Genomic DNA, 16,520 nt, shown 5'->3' with positions numbered 1-16,520 from the left:
GGCGTTAAAAAGAACGTTTTTTACAGGCAGGTTGACTGGTATTATCATAGACATACAAAATACATACATGTATTTTATGTCTATGGGTGGGTATTATATCACAACTCTCTTTTCTGTCCGTTAGAGGGCGTCGTTCATCAAACATGTGAACCGGAAATAATAGTACGATTGACCTGCTCTTATTTTTGAAGCGGTTTTAAAAATGGCGTCTGGGAAGAGATGTATGTTTACAGTTATTAATGTGATTATTACGGCTCTTATCATAGAAAGTCAATGTCGACTCCATCATCTTATACTTAAGGTATGTGTGTGCTGTGCTTAAAATGTTTTTTTTTGATGATATTCGTATAGTCACTGTATTGTCTTTATTGTTGTTTAATGCCAACAGATTAGATTTATCAGTCATAATCGTTTTGTTGTGACAAAGCAAGTACCATTAAACAGGTAATTCACACGGATCTCAGAAGCTAAATGCTCATGCGCCACTAAACACATTTGTTCTCTCTTAGGACGACATCCGTCAGCGGGTCCATCTGAATACATTCGGCTTTTATAAAGATGGTTACATGAGTATAAGCATGAACAGCCTCCGATTCCCTGAAGGGAAGACGGACATTGACATTGACAGCTCCACGGTCAGACTCTCTCTCTCTCTCTCTCTCTCTCTGTTTCAAAGTGTGCTTTATTGGCATGACAATTGTTACAAAGTATTGCCAAAGCAAAATAATCAAAACAAATGTACATATAAATAAAAAAAAAAAAAAAAGTAGAACAATCAATCAACATTTGCATGAGTCTGCGTGTTTGTCTCTCTCTCTTTCTCTCTTTCTCTCTCTCTTTCTGTCTGTCTGTCAAATTATTGGCTTTCAGATTCATACAATGCACTTTAATAATATGATAAAATAATACAATATGAAAATGTCTTGTACATTATTAATGGAACTTTTTAATCTCACCTTATAAGTAAATAGAAATCGCCTGTCACATGCAGGGTTTCTTTATGAAATATCTTTGTCATATATTATTTTGCAGATTGGTTTCAGCCTAGATCGTGCAAGCAATAATGGCTTTTCCACATATCTGGTCAGTATCTGTCTTTCAGTGTTCATATGATTTTTTTTTTTCTTCTTTTTTTCTATGCTGCTGCTGTATAGTTTGTATCAGAGTTGCATGATGACTGTCTGTAGATTTGTTATTGTTTGTAAATCTGCATAACTTACCATAAATTAGTCTCTTCAGTTAAGGACCTTATAGCCATACAGTATAATTCATATAATATAATATTAGTTTAAAGCTAATATTACATTCATTGATTCGTTGTATGATCTTTCGGTCAGACTGAGTCCGATAATTGATATCCTCTCTTATGAACACACAGGACGAGGGTCTGGACTATTGTCTTCTGAAAAAGGATCCAAGTAGTAATTTTGCAGGGGTCCTTCTATTGTTGGACTTCAAAAATAATCTGTAAGTTTTATTTTTTACTTTAACTTTTTTAATTCATTATAATTAGAATGAATTTGGGAGTATTATCTAGTTTGTGAATATGTTCTGCCATGACTTGCGATATCCTCAGAGTGAGGAAGAAGACTTCAGTGGAGGCTGGTGTGTTTCCCAACATCATAGCTGTGTTGCCCAAAAGCATTGCAGAGGACCTGCAAACTGAAAAGGGGAAAGACAAAGACAATGGGCCAGATGATGGATCTCAGTCTAAGAGTAAGTCTTTTTTTATTATCTTGTACTGTAAATCACATGTGGTACAGTACCATTCAAAAGTTTGGAGTCAGATGGACGGGTGTAGGCTGTCAAATACATGGTTTTCATTTTGGTTTGTTCTTAGCAAATATGTGTTTTTTGTTCAGGCTCCAGAGCGAAATTAGAACAGCATAGTGTTTGCTTTATGAGAGTATTTTGCTAATAATCTTTGAAAATAACAATAAAAATCTATCACTGCTGATTTTTTTCAGAGACAGATGCAGTTGTAACCTAAACATATTATTTAAGTAGCTAATTAATACTATTTTTAAATGGTCTGCAGCAACAGAGCCGTCAAAGGAGGAGTGCAGGCGGTGTGCCTTGCGGATGCCGCTTTTAGCTTCAGATAACGATTGGATTTCAACCTACTTAATTTTCCTCATTTGTTTGAAATAAAATTACATTACATATTAATAAATTGTTGGTGATATATACTATTGTTTTATTATTTATTTATTCAATTATAAATTATTAGGTAAGCTAAGCATCATGTATTATTCATCATGTACGATAGATTCTGACAATTAAAACAAATTAGGCTTGTGTATTTGACATCAATTATTGCTCTATTTGTTCAGAAGCTGAAGTAACTTAAGTTATTTGTGTATTGTAGTTTTTTTTATATTTTTAGTATAGTACAGCAAAACTGTTCTCATCTACTTTGTATTGTACATGAAAGCCTTTTAATTAAGCCAGTTTTAATGTTGGGTACACATTCCTATTTTGTATCAGTCTGCTTTTCAATTAGAGTTTCTTTTCTCTCCTATTTATTCGCAGCGGGTTCTAAATCCAAGCGAGATGTTGAGGTGAGATCTGCCTAAAACCTTTTTTCAATTATTTAGGACTGGGCATCGTCTTAAAAATATGCTCTTAATTCTGCGTGAACTGATTTTAATTTTATTACTCCCACAGAGCAAGGCAGAAGATACATATCCTCTTCAGAACAAGGAGAATACCTACTCCTTTGAGGTAGTACATACATGAAAGGGTGTTGCTGAAAGCTCATGAGACTCAAGCTAGTTCTGAGCTAAACTAATATTTGTCCATTTCTAGTTTTACTTTTCAACCTTTTCCCAGTTGTGCTCCCCACTTACTCAACCTGCTCTTGTTTTAGTTTTACTTCAACATCACAACAGATGAGCAGCAAGGCCTTTATAACTTTTATTTCTACAACTGCTACTCCGTGCCAATGAACAAAGACAGCTCTGTGTCAAAAATGCTGCCTTTCAGCATTGATGTGAGTGTTTTTCTGAGTTTTAAAATACTGTGTCCATCAATATAATGCAATCATGCAGTTTATAATAACACATTCATGCAGTTCATATAATCAGGCAATAAATATAATTTCAGATCAACATCAAAGAGAAGAATCCAGACAGCTTCCTTTCAGCGGGAGAGATTCCTTTACCTAAGCTTTACATCTGTATGTCCATGTTCTTCTTCCTCATCGGCACACTGTGGATTCATGTTTTGCGTACCCATAGGTAAGTGCTACAATAACAGAGCTTATGTACATTTTCTATTCAACAGTGTCATACATTTTACAAGAAATGACCAGTAGAGAGCAGCAAAATCATATTTCAGATTGTCTACTGTAAATAATGGTAGAGGAAATTTTGGGATTACAATGTGTACTTCTCCTTTTTTTTTATTAGTGCTGATGTTTACAAGATTCATTGGCTGATGGCTGCTCTTCCATTTACAAAGTCACTTTCCCTTATTTTCCATGCAGTGAGTTTTTACTTCTTTGTTTATATGTGAACATTTGAAGAAAATGCTTATGTTTCGAGTAAATGTTTTCAGATTAAAAAAAAAAAAAAAAATCTAAATCATGCGTAATAAATTAGCAAACCATGATAGTTGCACCAAAACCTTGTAATTTAGGGAAAATGCAATTCCATTTTGCGCTATGAACCACACAACTGTTTTAGCTAGATACCCAAGGCAAAGAGGAGCATTACATTTCCTTTGATTTAACCTTTATACTCCTGTTTTACAGATTGACTATTACTACATTTCCAATCAGGGCTTTCCTATTGAAGGCTGGGCTGTGGTCTATTACATTACTCACCTGTAAGTTCATCAGCATAAACTGGATAAGACATGAATAGGGTGAAGTACTGTCATATAAGAAAAAAAAAAGTTTGATACATGTTATGTTTTTGCTCTTAAGGCTGTAACACACTATACAGCCATTCAAATTATACACTTGCTGACTTTGAAAATGGTTACAGGAAAAAAAAACTAGGCATCATACATCATAAACGTCTGAAGATCACACACTACCAGACTTTCAAGTCATTCTTAACACAAAATCTACAGACTAGCTTTGACTTTGACAGCAACTAGTATTGACTTGTCCAGACTGCAAATCGGAACAAAAAAAACTTTTAAAAAGTTCTTTAGGTTGTTTAACTTGTTTTAGGTGGGTAGTGAACTTGTGATTTGGATGAACCTCTATACTGTTGTCTTGATAACTGAAAAAAAAAAAAAAAAAAGCTAAATGTTTGACTTCTCTGAATGTTTTCTTTTGTACAGGCTGAAGGGGGCACTGTTGTTCATCACTATAGCATTAATAGGAACTGGCTGGGCCTTTGTCAAGCATATCCTCTCAGATAAAGACAAAAAGATTTTCATGATCGTCATTCCCCTGCAGGTATTGGTCTTCCCCATTTAAAATGCATATTCATATACAAATTCTTCTATGTGTTGCACAACACAGAAGATGATGACAGCACATTATTTTTAAAGAGAAGGTTGTTAATAGGATTTTAAGCTAAACTACTGCTGTCCCATGATAAGTACAGTTATAACTGTAATGTGATGTTGTTGGTCTTGTGATATCAGGTTCTGGCCAATGTGGCGTACATCATTATTGAGTCCACAGAGGAGGGCTCCATCGAGTATGGTCTGTGGATGGAGATCCTGTTTCTTGTAGATCTGCTATGCTGCGGGGCTATTCTCTTCCCAGTCGTCTGGTAAGTGCTCTCTGTTTATCCTTTTGATGTGGCCCAGATTTAATTTTCTGTATCATAAATGATATCATTTGTAGACTAATAGACCAAAGTCTGATGTCTGTCTTATATGAGTAAATGGCAGGCTATTTTGGCTTTTTATTTTTAGTAGTTCAAGTCTAAAAGCAATTGTTTTTGTTTGGTAGGTCCATAAGACATTTACAAGAGGCTTCAGCAACAGATGGCAAAGGTATGTCGAAGTAACATTGTCAGAGCACTTTGTGGTCGATAGTTCAGTCAAGTTTGATATAAAACTTAATCATCACATCTACCATTTGGGGTGTAATTTTTTTATGACCAGTTGTAAAAGACGTCATTTGTGTCACAGTGTTGCCATTTTAAATGAAATATTGTGGAAAGTGCATATTTTAAGTCTTTCCAAATGCTTTGCTTCGTTGATTGAGCTGTACTCCTTCACATGTGGCTGTTCTCTACATGCTATTCAAAAGACTTGGTCTTTACAGCATGAAATTGAATTGTGCTGTCTTCCAGAATGCAGCAGTTCTAGACATGCTGCTCTAGTCATACCATAACCAAACAGTAAAAGCTGCCATGTAAATGTCCTCACTTACAGTGGTAATCTCTGAATTATTATGAGGATACTACCATTCAAAAGTTTTTTTTTTTTTTTTAAAGAAATTAACGCTTTTATTCAGCATAAATAATTGTAATATTATTTATGTTTTCACTGTATTTTCGACCAAATAACTGCATCCTTGGTGAGCACAAGAGACTTCTTTCAAAAACATTAAAATTCTTACCAGCCCCAAACTTTTGAACAGTAGTGTATATGGTGAAATTATTAGGGGGGAAAATCCATTCTAATGATTTGCTCATTATGAGTGATGTTATGATGTCATAAATCAGATGTACTGATCCTAAGCTGAAAACACTGATGGATTTGATCATCATTCGAACCGTTGATCACAGTGGTCATGAATGAACCAGTGTTTGGTCAGGGGTTAGTATCCCATTCCCTTGAACAAACCGTACATGCGTCATCCCCTGATTCACCTGATCTGCAAGCTGTGTTACTAACATCAAACAACACGCACAGTATTTCTCTATTGTGTCTTGATAGTTTTAGGGTGAAAAAAACAGATCCTGCTAGAGATGCTCTTTCTGGCATGTGCTCTGCCACCGTGCATTGTTGCCTGTTGTGACAACAGATGCCAGGCAGCTTGTAAATGTCATAGCTCAGAGAAACCAGCCTGGGCTATGACTTTATCCTACCCACAAATCCATAGACCGATTTGACCCTGCAGCAAGGGATCTATGCAAATTCCATAACCTATTGTAAAATATAATGAATAATTGTTTATTTATATTATTCTGTATTCTCCTATATTTCTTATGTTGAAGGAAATCTGTTATTTCTGTGGTACACTGTTCAAAAGTCTGGGGTCAGTAAGGTGTTTTTTTTTTGTGTTTTTTTTTTTTGACAAAAATATTAAGCAGCACAACTGATTTCAACATTTGATAATAATAATAATAATTTGTGTCTTGAGCACCAATACATCCAGTGCCATCAAAGGAATCAATTCCATTTAAAATATATTAAAATAGAAAAAAAAATTATTTAAAATTGAAATAATATTTCACAGTATTACTGTTTTTACTGTATATTTGCTTAAATAAATACAACCCTGATGAGCATAAGAGACTTCTTTCAAAAAACTTCTATCTAGACCATATTAAACTTAATACATATAATGTTTCACCAACATTATTAGCTGATGTAGAATTGTAGATGTGAATAGTCACATCTACACATATACAGTTTAACCCTTTATCTGGTGTTCTGCATAACTTAAGAAATTTGTCAGACATTCAGCCTGTCCTCTCTGATTGACTGGGACTGTTTTATTTGTTTGTTTGTTTTTTCCTTTTCTCCAAGCTGTATTTGTATAGCTTATACACAACATGCATTTAATCAGATCTACATTAATCTAATTGTATGTGTTTTAACCAGTAACATATACAAGAAATTTGCATGCTTTTTACTACCAAAGCTTTGGCACTATCACAAGTCCTTGTATCTCTTAACTATATTTTTGTAGTATGCTTTGCTTAAAGAGCTTTTTTTACCCCTTCCCATTGACTCTAATTTATTAAAATATGCAGAAATAATCAGATAATTTCTTTAAATCTTACATATAAAACCCTTTAAAGTGTTAGTTCACCCAAAAATGAAAGTAATGTCATTTATTACTCACCCTCATGCCGCTCCACACCCGTAAGACCTTCGTTAATCTTCAAAACGCAAATTAAGATATTTTTGTTGAAAACCGATGGCTCAGTGAGGCCTGCATATCCAGCAATGACGTTTCCTCTCTCAAGATCCATTAATGTACTAAAACATATTTAAATCAGTTCATGTGAGTACAGTGGTTCAATATTAATATTATAAAGTGACGAGAATATTTTTGGTGCGCCAAAAAACAAAATAACGACTTATATAGTGACGGCCGATTTCAAAACACTGCTTCATTAGCTTCGGACCGTTATGAATCTTTTGTGTCGAACCATGATTCGGATCACGTGTCAAACCGCCAGACTGCTGAAATCACGTGACTTTGGTGCTCCGAACCGCTGATTCGACACAAAAGATTCATAACTCTCGAAGCTTCTTGGAACAGTGTTTTGAAATCGGCCATCACTATATAAGTCTGTTATTTTGGGGTTTTTTTTTGGCGCACCAAAAATATTCTCGTTGCTTTATAATATTAATATTGAACCACTGTACTCACATGAACTGATTTAAATATGTTTTTAGTACATTAATGGATCTTGAGAGAGGAAATGTCATTGCTGGCTATGCAGGCCTCCGTGAGCCATCGGATTTCAACAAAAATATCTTAATTTGCGTTCTGAAGATTAACAAAGGTCTTAAGGGTGTAGAACGGTATGAGGGTGAGTAATAAATGACATTATTTTCATTTTTGGGTGAACTAACCCTTTAACCTCCTGCTAAGAAAAAAATGCTTAATGAAGAGAGGTGTACAGGTCTTGATGACAGCGTCCTGCTGTGCCTTGAGCTTCTGCGATAGAGATGTTTGCTGAATGATGCTATTTCAGGTTGGTGGCCTGAAATAAATGTGTGCTGTCTTTTATTTCATATCTTTGATGTGATCCCTGAGGATGCCTATTTCCAAAAAGCTAACATGCTTACAGTAACTTTTCCCACCAATATTTGAGGCTTTATGAACAAGAGCAGGTGTGTGTGGGGTGTGGGGGGGGGCTGGGGGGGAGATCAGCACAAAATGAAGCAGGTTATTCCCTTAGCCCCAATGTTTGTGTCCCAATTTTGCCACTGCAGAAAAATGACTCTCTCTCATAAGTTACAAAAGTGGCAATATGTAGGCACAATATGAGATACATATAGCACCATTATATGTTGCTTTGGTGTATTATGACTTTGTATAATCCTATATTGAAAAGAAAATATTCTCTTCAGACAATCAGACCACTCTTTCTTTTCCTCTCAAATAGTCATTGTTTCATTGCTGCCTATCACATTTTTTTTTTCCCTGCTTTCATCTTCTGCCTTTCCCTCACAGGGCACAAATTTATAGACTTTGATTGCCTACTGATTTTGACAATTTTCACAGCAGGAGTGAGAACCATAGTAATTGAAGCATGAAAGGTAAAAGGACAGCTCATCGCCTCACTCCCTCTGTTTTAATCGTAGTTTGGCTTTCTCTCTCCCTTTGTAGCTGCCATCAATCTGGCTCAACTGAAACTTTTTAGGCACTACTATGTGATGGTATGTATTCCCCTCGCTGTCATTTTCACTTGCATTTAGACACGGTGCTTTTAAAAGAAATCGTGTCTGGTGCTCACTTTGGTGTTCTTTTATGGCAATAGACTTATTAGACTTATTAGTTTTGCTTGATTTTAAGTCATTCTCTCTCTTTAATTGCATAAATATATTCATGAAGGTCTGTGCATGAATACATTGCGTTCACTGTTTTTATACATTGTTTTTTCACTGTATTTTTCACCTTTGTCTGAATTTGTCATTAAATTTATGTCTACAGCTTTGTCTATGTCCAAAAGTCTGAGCCAAAAGCCTTCTATTTGGCATTTTTCTAACTTAATTAATTCATTTGTAAGGATAGAAAAGACATTACATGAAGTTACATGAATTTCTGTAGTATTTTGTTCAGTGTTTCAGTGGAAGCAAGAACATCTGACCGTGAGGAGTTCACATGATCATTGTCACATTTAGTTTTGTGACTTAAATATTCCAAAACCTTAAATAAATTTCTTTATTTTTTCATAATTAAAATCAGACTAGAAACACAGTTATCTAATATTTTAGATAAGTGTATCTCTCCTCTCTCTTTTTATTCTCTTCTCACTCTCTCATTCTGTCACAGATTGTGTGCTATATTTATTTCACCCGCATCATTGCCAGTCTTATCAAGGTCATTGTCCCTTTCCAATGGAAGTGGCTCTACCAGGTGAGTGATGGCAGCTTCTTCACATTCTTCACATTAAACATAAACTTTCCTGTCGATTCATTCACACAGATATTCATATATGTAATATTTTAGCAATATTTAGTGTTTTACATTAAAGCTAGTTTAGTTAATGGAGACTAAAGTCATTCTTCAGCATCACCAAGGTAACATATAGAATGTCGAGGCCTTTGCTTTGTTAATTTTTTGTTTGGTTTGACTGTAATAGACCAATTTTCCAATGCCGTGAGGGGTCACCTATATGATGGGTGACCACCACCTGGTTATTGCTCTGTTGCAGGACAGTAGATGTGATTTTGCGGTACAATGCGATATATTTACCACTATCATACTATGTAAATATTGATTTACATTAGTTGGGAAGCCTATTTGCCATCACGTTGGATGATAAATTTTTAAATCGCCAAATAAGCGTTGTTAATTGTGACCGGCACTGGTTCACGTGATACAGTGTATTTTACTCTACAGGACCTATTCATTATAATAAATATAATGAACTGAAAAACAGGCTAGTAGTTGGTAAAAATCACATAATATAAAATTTCCTTAAGGAGCGGCTAGTTAATTTTCCTTTTATTAGACTATGCAGACAATAAATGTTTTTTACCGAATTCAGTGAATCTTGAACTTGTATCTGGCATGTTTAATCAGGATGTTGTTCAGTATGTGTCTAGAATAACTGGTTCCTTTGCTCTGTCCACACAGTCATCATTAGTGGAAAAAAACCTCTCTATGAATGCGTTGGTTGGTTAATTTTCCAGCTCTAGCTAGATCATGACGGCTCCACAAATCAATTTTTAAACACCAAACTAATTTTTTAGTATTATATTTATTATTGTGGTATTGTAATTTCAGGGAAGAAAAAAATAATAATACAGACATAATTGAAATGTGGGACACTGCTTAAGTATTGGAGGACGAATGACAAAGCTCCCAATTTCAGGTGGTCACCCTACATATACAAGGTCACTCACTATCCGGTGACCTTTTTTTGGAAGTAGTGCACTTCATAAATAATGTTCTGAGCCGACTTCAGTGACTTTAAGTTTTACATCTGTTGCTTTGATTCTATAAGATAACCATTCAAAGTTTTATTTTGTATTTTATTCCTTATTCGTAGCTGCTGGATGAGCTGGCCACTTTGACCTTCTTCTTCTTAACCGGACACAAGTTCCGACCGGCCTCCTACAACCCCTACCTACTGCTGTCTGTGGAGGAAGAAGACATGGAGATGGACGATGTGTAAGAAATCATACTTAAATACACAGCTACTGGTGCATGTCCACTTCATTTTTAATGTAAGGCATTGCCAATGTACTTGAATGTGCAAGAATTCTGTTGTCAGCTGCTTCCATTTATTTTATCTGTACAAAAACAGTCTGTTTTGCTGCTTTGTGTTGCAGACTGTTTTTTTTTAATCATAATATATAATTATCTTAATTATACACACTGCAGCGCAAACAGTTTTATTGTGCACTGCATTTTGTTATTTTTCTATTTTTTTTACATAGAGACTAATAAATCACAAATCTTGCACAGTCACAGGAAATAGCTTACTTCCGCATTGAAAAATGCATTGCTAATCAATTAATTACTGTAATTTAATTAGCTTTCCCTTGAAAAAGTAAAGTAAGGGATTACTCTTAATTTTTCTGTAATTTAATTATAGTTACTTCTGAAGTAATTGCATTAAATACTTTAGAACAATTCTATATAAAACAATAGTGGATTTAGCATTCTATGTTAAAATGTATATTAAATCGATGTCTAATGTTAAAATGAATGTTTATATAATGTAACCTTCTCCCTTTAAATACTTTGGTCAGTTCGAGAATAATTTATGCAATTCTATATTATTTATTTGAAAGAATTAAAAGAGCAGTTTCATGTCTATCCTTGTATTGTTCAACTGGTCGTGGCTGATATGGGATTTAGAGAGTAACTACTAATAATAAGTAATGCAGTGCTTTTTAAAGAGAGTAATTAGTACAGTAATCTAATTACACTGTGGAAGATGTAATTAGTAGTTAATAATTAATTACTTTTTTAGAGTAACTGACCCAACACTTAACATGAAAGAGACAGTGAGTGTTTGGAGTTCATTGTGTCTGTAACTTGACATGTTTTCATAGTGCGTCATTCTTTTATTTCAAAAGATTGAGCAATTTGATTCCTCAAGATGGTGTGACTCACTCAAAGCACAGAGAGCCAGTGATGTCAGATGACCATAATCACACACAAGAGATGATATGAGACTGTCTCAATTTAAAGGGATAGTTCACCCAAAAATAAAAAATTCTATCATCATTTACTCACTCTCAAATTGTTCCAAACCTGTATGAATTTCTTTCTTCTGCTGAACACAAAAGAATATATTTTGAAGAATGTGAGTAACCAAACAGTTGATGGGCCCCATTGATTTCCATAGTATTTCTGTTCCATACTATGGAAGTCAATGGAGCCCATCAACCGTTTTGGGTAAACTATCCCTTTAAAAGCTTATTACTCTCATTTTTACTTTTTACAATTATAAGAGCATGTGTGCGTGCAGCTCTTCTGCATACCGTAACCCTGTTGCGCTCCATTGCCAGCTGCTACCTGGTCACACGGACAGGCTTACAATGATCCAGCCACCTGTCATGGCTCTAGAAGAAGCCCAAAGGGGTTCCTTCTGATTGGAGGACCTGGTAGCCATCCTCATGACATGCCCTAGCTGAGAGCACCTGTTATGCCCTGTTTTATTTACACACGCTCCCATCCATGCTGGTCATTTCCTGCTTATTCTAAAGCCGTGCCATTTACTTACTCCAAATGACCTCAGCCGACGGCGGTCAGACGATTCTTTGTGTTTTAATATCTTTCTCTTGCTTCATCTCTATAGGCTTTGTTTTTTGTTTTTTCTTCTTTTTTCTCCATCCTCGTGATTTTGTCGCTAAGGTCTCGGCGGATTGCGTTTCTCTCCACTCCCTGATGTCCAAGTCTTGTTCTGTTCCATGACAACCCCCATCCTCCCCTCCTTCCCTTAAGTCCCCATCTCCCATTCACCCCGCATTCAGCGTCCCCTCAGGCGGCTTGTGCTCTCTCCACCCCCCACCCCGGCACTTCCCAAAATAGCCCTGTGACTCCATATGTCCTTGTTCCTTGCTTGCACTTTCCCCCATCTTCTTCTTCTCCTTCTCTCTCCCCATAGTATCTCTCTCACCTGCCATACACAGGACATTGTGCCTAACTCTTGCTTGTCTTACTCCTAAGCTGAATGGGCAGAGCGCTTTTTTTGTGTGGCCTATTTTCCCCAAACTTTTTTTTGGGTGATTTAGGGTGCGGCCTGATTCAGCTGTCCTCATTGAGTCTCGCAAAGAACACAGAAAAGATGGATGACGGTAACCACAAGAATAGAGAGCATTGCTCTCATGAGCATTCAGAGTTTAGGCCCAAACTGCCCTGTGTGCTTTTATTATTATTAATAATAATAATATTAATAAATAATAATTAATAATAATAATATATTATTAACATCATCTCGGGCACCTTTTTAATAGAGTGCAACAGATTGATTATAAACATAACTTTCCATTCATTTTCTTCATTGAAAAAACAAACAAACAAAAAAACATTTTTATTGACCTGAGCTCCGATCGATAGTATATGCTTCTGTCATGGTTATTTCAAATTTTTTTAAAATTGTTTAATAGCCGAATTCCGAAGAACTACAGTACCCATGAATCCTGAGGGGATCGCCCACCTACTTAATATATCTTTGGAAACTGTGTTGAACTTTCTATTCAAAGAATCCTGAAAAACAAATGTATCAGAGCCTAATAATAAGCCTAATTTATAAGCATTATAAATATTATTAACTATGCTTTATGGGATTGTAGTTTATTGCCTCATAAAAGATGTTCACTTTGTAATTTGTAATGTTGCGATTCATCTTGGAGCTGGTTGGTTTTGTTCATGGCACTGAAAAAGTGGATGGTCACAGAGTTGCCCTCATTTGTAAAGTATTATATTAAATCATCTTGAACTATTAATATGGTATAAACTGGGTCTTTTATTCTTGAATCAAAGGTACATTATTACACATAGTGCCAAAAAATGAAGCTGATCTCTCAGCATTCTAGCTGGGTTTTTTTTATTTTATTTATTTATTTTTTGCTATTTCTCACAGCCTTTATTTTGAGCTTTGTGTCTCAGTAGTCTTCTGAGGAGAGACATGGACTGGTGCTATGGTCTCTGGCCGTGTGGTGAATGTCTTGAAAACCTTGAAAGTGATCCCTGCTGGGATGCTGTTCTGTAGCACTAGTTATGGGTTGCATTTAAATCGCTGAACAAGTTATTATTCTGTATCTCAACACTCAGTGACATGTTTGCACCCAATTTGACATTGCACTCTTGTTTTCTCCACCATTAATATAATTTGAGTGAATTAAAATGGACCTCAAATAGATAAATCTTGTTGCTTCAACAACAGTAGATGTGTGGTGCATTTGAGCCATGAACAGTTTGCTGGTACTAATGTGGCCATATGCAGTCCAATCTGTGCTCAAATAATTATTAGGAACAGAAGGGCAGAGTATGTAAGCAAGAGAGTTTATGCGAGTGTTGCTCTCACAGTTTTTGTTCTGAACATTCTGTCCACGTTCGCATCTAATGCAGAATGCTTACTGGTGAACTCTTGATCCCATTTTATTGGAAATGTTTATTATATAAATAAAGCACTGTTTGTGTTAAATAAGAAAAGAATGAATGCAAATGTGATCTTAGTTTAGGTGATTCAAACATTTGTGGCTCACAGGGAGAAGATTCAGATAGATGCTAAATTTGTAATTCATGCCAAAATGTAAATGCTCATTTTAATTTCACACTTGTTTTGAAAGTTTTTGCAATCTTCTTAGAAAACAAAGATTTAAGAGAAAGGTTGTTTAAAGAAACAGATTCTGTCTTTTATGAATTAAACATTAGTCGTATGCATGCAAGATCGCTGAAGGGCTTTCCTCAGAAAATTGGGACAGTCTGAAATTATTTGAAGACCTGTTTTTAGTTAGCCATTTCAGAACAGCATTACTGATCCAGATTCTGTCCACACTGATATTCAGCACAAAAACAAATCTGTTGTAGAAACGTTTTTAGCTCTTGAATGTTTTGTGGTTGCATATTTAAGAGTGTAGAGTTGTCAAAAGTACCGACTTCGGTACCAAGTCGGTACTAAAATTTAAAAAATGTGATGCTTTGAGCGCTGTTGAGCGGATTCGTAAATACCTCTGATTGGCCATTGTGTTCAGGCGAATATGTCTGTGATTGGCTTCAATGATCAACACATGGGAGCGTTTGAAAGCACACGGAAGTGTTTGAATTTGAAAGCGTTTTGGGAGCGGGAGTGTATCTGTGTAAGCGCTCGGTGAAGAGCATCATTAATGACTATTTTCATGTTTTTGAAGCATTGATCATTGTAGCCAATCACAGACATATCCTATGAGCATGTGAACACAATGGCCAATCAGAGGTGTTTACGAATCTGCTCAACAGCACTCAAAGCGTCACATTTTTAAAATTTCAGTACGACTTAGTACCAAAATCGATACTTTTGACAACTCTATAAGAGTGTTTGGCTTCAAATGATACCTGCAAATCACAAATCATCCCTGTTGTTGTGTTACAGAGTACATAATTCTACAAAATAGAGCTTGTTTTTGTTGTTAATGATGCTCTTTTCTTTCATTTCAGGGTAACTACCTCAACAGCCATGGGAGAGGGCGTTAAGAAGGTGAAGAAACTGTCAAACGGACCATCAGAGGAGAGGGAGAGCATGGCATGATGGGAGATACAAATCTCTGTCGGTTCTGTGTGCCTCTGGACTTTGTGGCCAGCTACTGACATGTGGGACATTCTTGAAGAGCTTAACAGCTTCATGTGCAAAATTCCCTGTGGACCTTCTCTAATGATCACATGTGACGACACCACGTTCCATATTCACATATATGTCTATCTCTGTAAATGTTGCACAAACGTTATGGAGAATTCATGGTACGCAGCTCCATGATTCCTTTAGCCAATAGTTTTAATTGAAGTGCTAGGTGCTGTGCTTTATTTTCATTTTACCATGATGATTGTGTGTGTGGGCTTTTTTATTATAATTTTGTTTTTTTCGGTTGTTTTTTTAATTATTATTTATTTATGACCTTCCTACGCATTGCTTGATCTTACACACGCTGTGGCACTTTAACAGGTACTCTCCAGTCGAGTGAAAGCGTATGTGAGGTCACTGGATATCTGTAGAAAACTGCCGTGCCAGTGACGTCTCTTGCAGCTGTTATTTAAATGATTATTTCCTGCTCTGAGTTCTCAGAATTAATAATTGTTATGTAAATATGCAGGCCCTTAAAAACATACGTAACCCAGATTAATGTTACAAAGTATTAAATGTACAGTTCTCAAGCTTAGTCAGGATTTGATGACATCTGCTTTGTATTTTCTCAGTATTTGTGGGTTATTAGTATGGATGATGATGGACTTTCATGAAATGGCTCCAGGGTGTCCAGAAACGTGTTTCAAATGTATCAAACATGGATTAAAATGATTTCAGGGATCTTGTAATTTATGGTTATTAGTAATATAATGGAGGATTTTATTTTGATGTTTAATATTTTGCTTATTTTCGGATATCTTTGAGCAAGCTTTATGAAATTATGTGTTTCAGTATTAAATTGTGTAATGGTTTCATTTGCATTTGTCTTTTATGTTTGGCTAAAAGTGTGTGTGTGTGTGTGTGTGTGTGTGTGTGTGTGTACATGTGAAATTGCATGTCATTCTATATGATAAAAGAACTGATCAGAAATCAACCCTCAAATTCTTATCTGCATTTTTAATGATTTCGTTTACATGAAGATTTTGTTTTTAAATGTACAGAAGGACAAAATTTTCCACGCCTCTTCATGTTTACTAGAAACGAACTGTGAACATTTCACAGCACTGAAGCAAACGGCTCACTTATAATTAATTCACAATTCTCGAGTGCTGTGCTCACTTCTTCTCAAGTGCCATTAAGAGCATCTGATATTGACAAAATGTCAGAGAGGGACTAATGAAAAGCTTTGGCTGCTGAGGATGGGAGAATTCCAAATGCTAATTCTATTCCCCTTGTGTCAGCTTGGAAAATAAAGTGTGAGAAAAATGTTTCAAATTAATTTCATTTTCTATCCATTATCCCTTAATGATAATAATGAGGACAGATGGAAGCTTCAGTAATGCAGTTTGGAAGAGATGTAGT

General features: G+C 35.6%; 1 protein-coding gene across 1 annotated transcript; it reads left to right on the top strand.

Moving 5' to 3' along the window:
• The first annotated feature begins 133 nt into the window (after positions 1 to 133).
• On the top strand, positions 134 to 15,973 carry gpr107 (G protein-coupled receptor 107). Its single transcript, XM_051893592.1, has 18 exons — positions 134 to 301; positions 510 to 635; positions 1,033 to 1,083; positions 1,379 to 1,467; positions 1,577 to 1,716; positions 2,533 to 2,561; positions 2,668 to 2,724; positions 2,870 to 2,992; positions 3,106 to 3,239; positions 3,411 to 3,486; positions 3,755 to 3,828; positions 4,294 to 4,411; positions 4,603 to 4,733; positions 4,916 to 4,959; positions 8,486 to 8,535; positions 9,152 to 9,235; positions 10,374 to 10,495; positions 14,978 to 15,973. Exons 1-18 carry the CDS (start codon positions 203 to 205, stop codon positions 15,066 to 15,068), a joined length of 1,638 nt encoding a protein of 545 aa, XP_051749552.1. The 5' UTR covers positions 134 to 202; the 3' UTR covers positions 15,069 to 15,973.
• Positions 15,974 to 16,520: the final 547 nt, after the last annotated feature.

Source organism: Ctenopharyngodon idella, chromosome 5 (genome assembly GCF_019924925.1).
Source record: "Ctenopharyngodon idella isolate HZGC_01 chromosome 5, HZGC01, whole genome shotgun sequence".
NCBI lineage: Eukaryota > Metazoa > Chordata > Actinopteri > Cypriniformes > Xenocyprididae > Ctenopharyngodon > Ctenopharyngodon idella.
The sequence above is the reverse complement of the archived record's forward strand: the minus strand, read 5'-3'. Positions and strand labels throughout refer to the sequence as shown.

Bases quoted from the DNA above. Each gene is read 5' to 3' on its own strand.
- gpr107 (XM_051893592.1), top strand. From the start codon at position 203: ATGGCGTCTGGGAAGAGATGTATGTTTACAGTTATTAATGTGATTATT. The intron at 1,084-1,378 runs GTCAGTATCTGT...ATGAACACACAG, and splicing joins ATGGCTTTTCCACATATCTG to GACGAGGGTCTGGACTATTG. The intron at 10,496-14,977 runs GTAAGAAATCAT...CTTTCATTTCAG, and splicing joins GACATGGAGATGGACGATGT to GGTAACTACCTCAACAGCCA.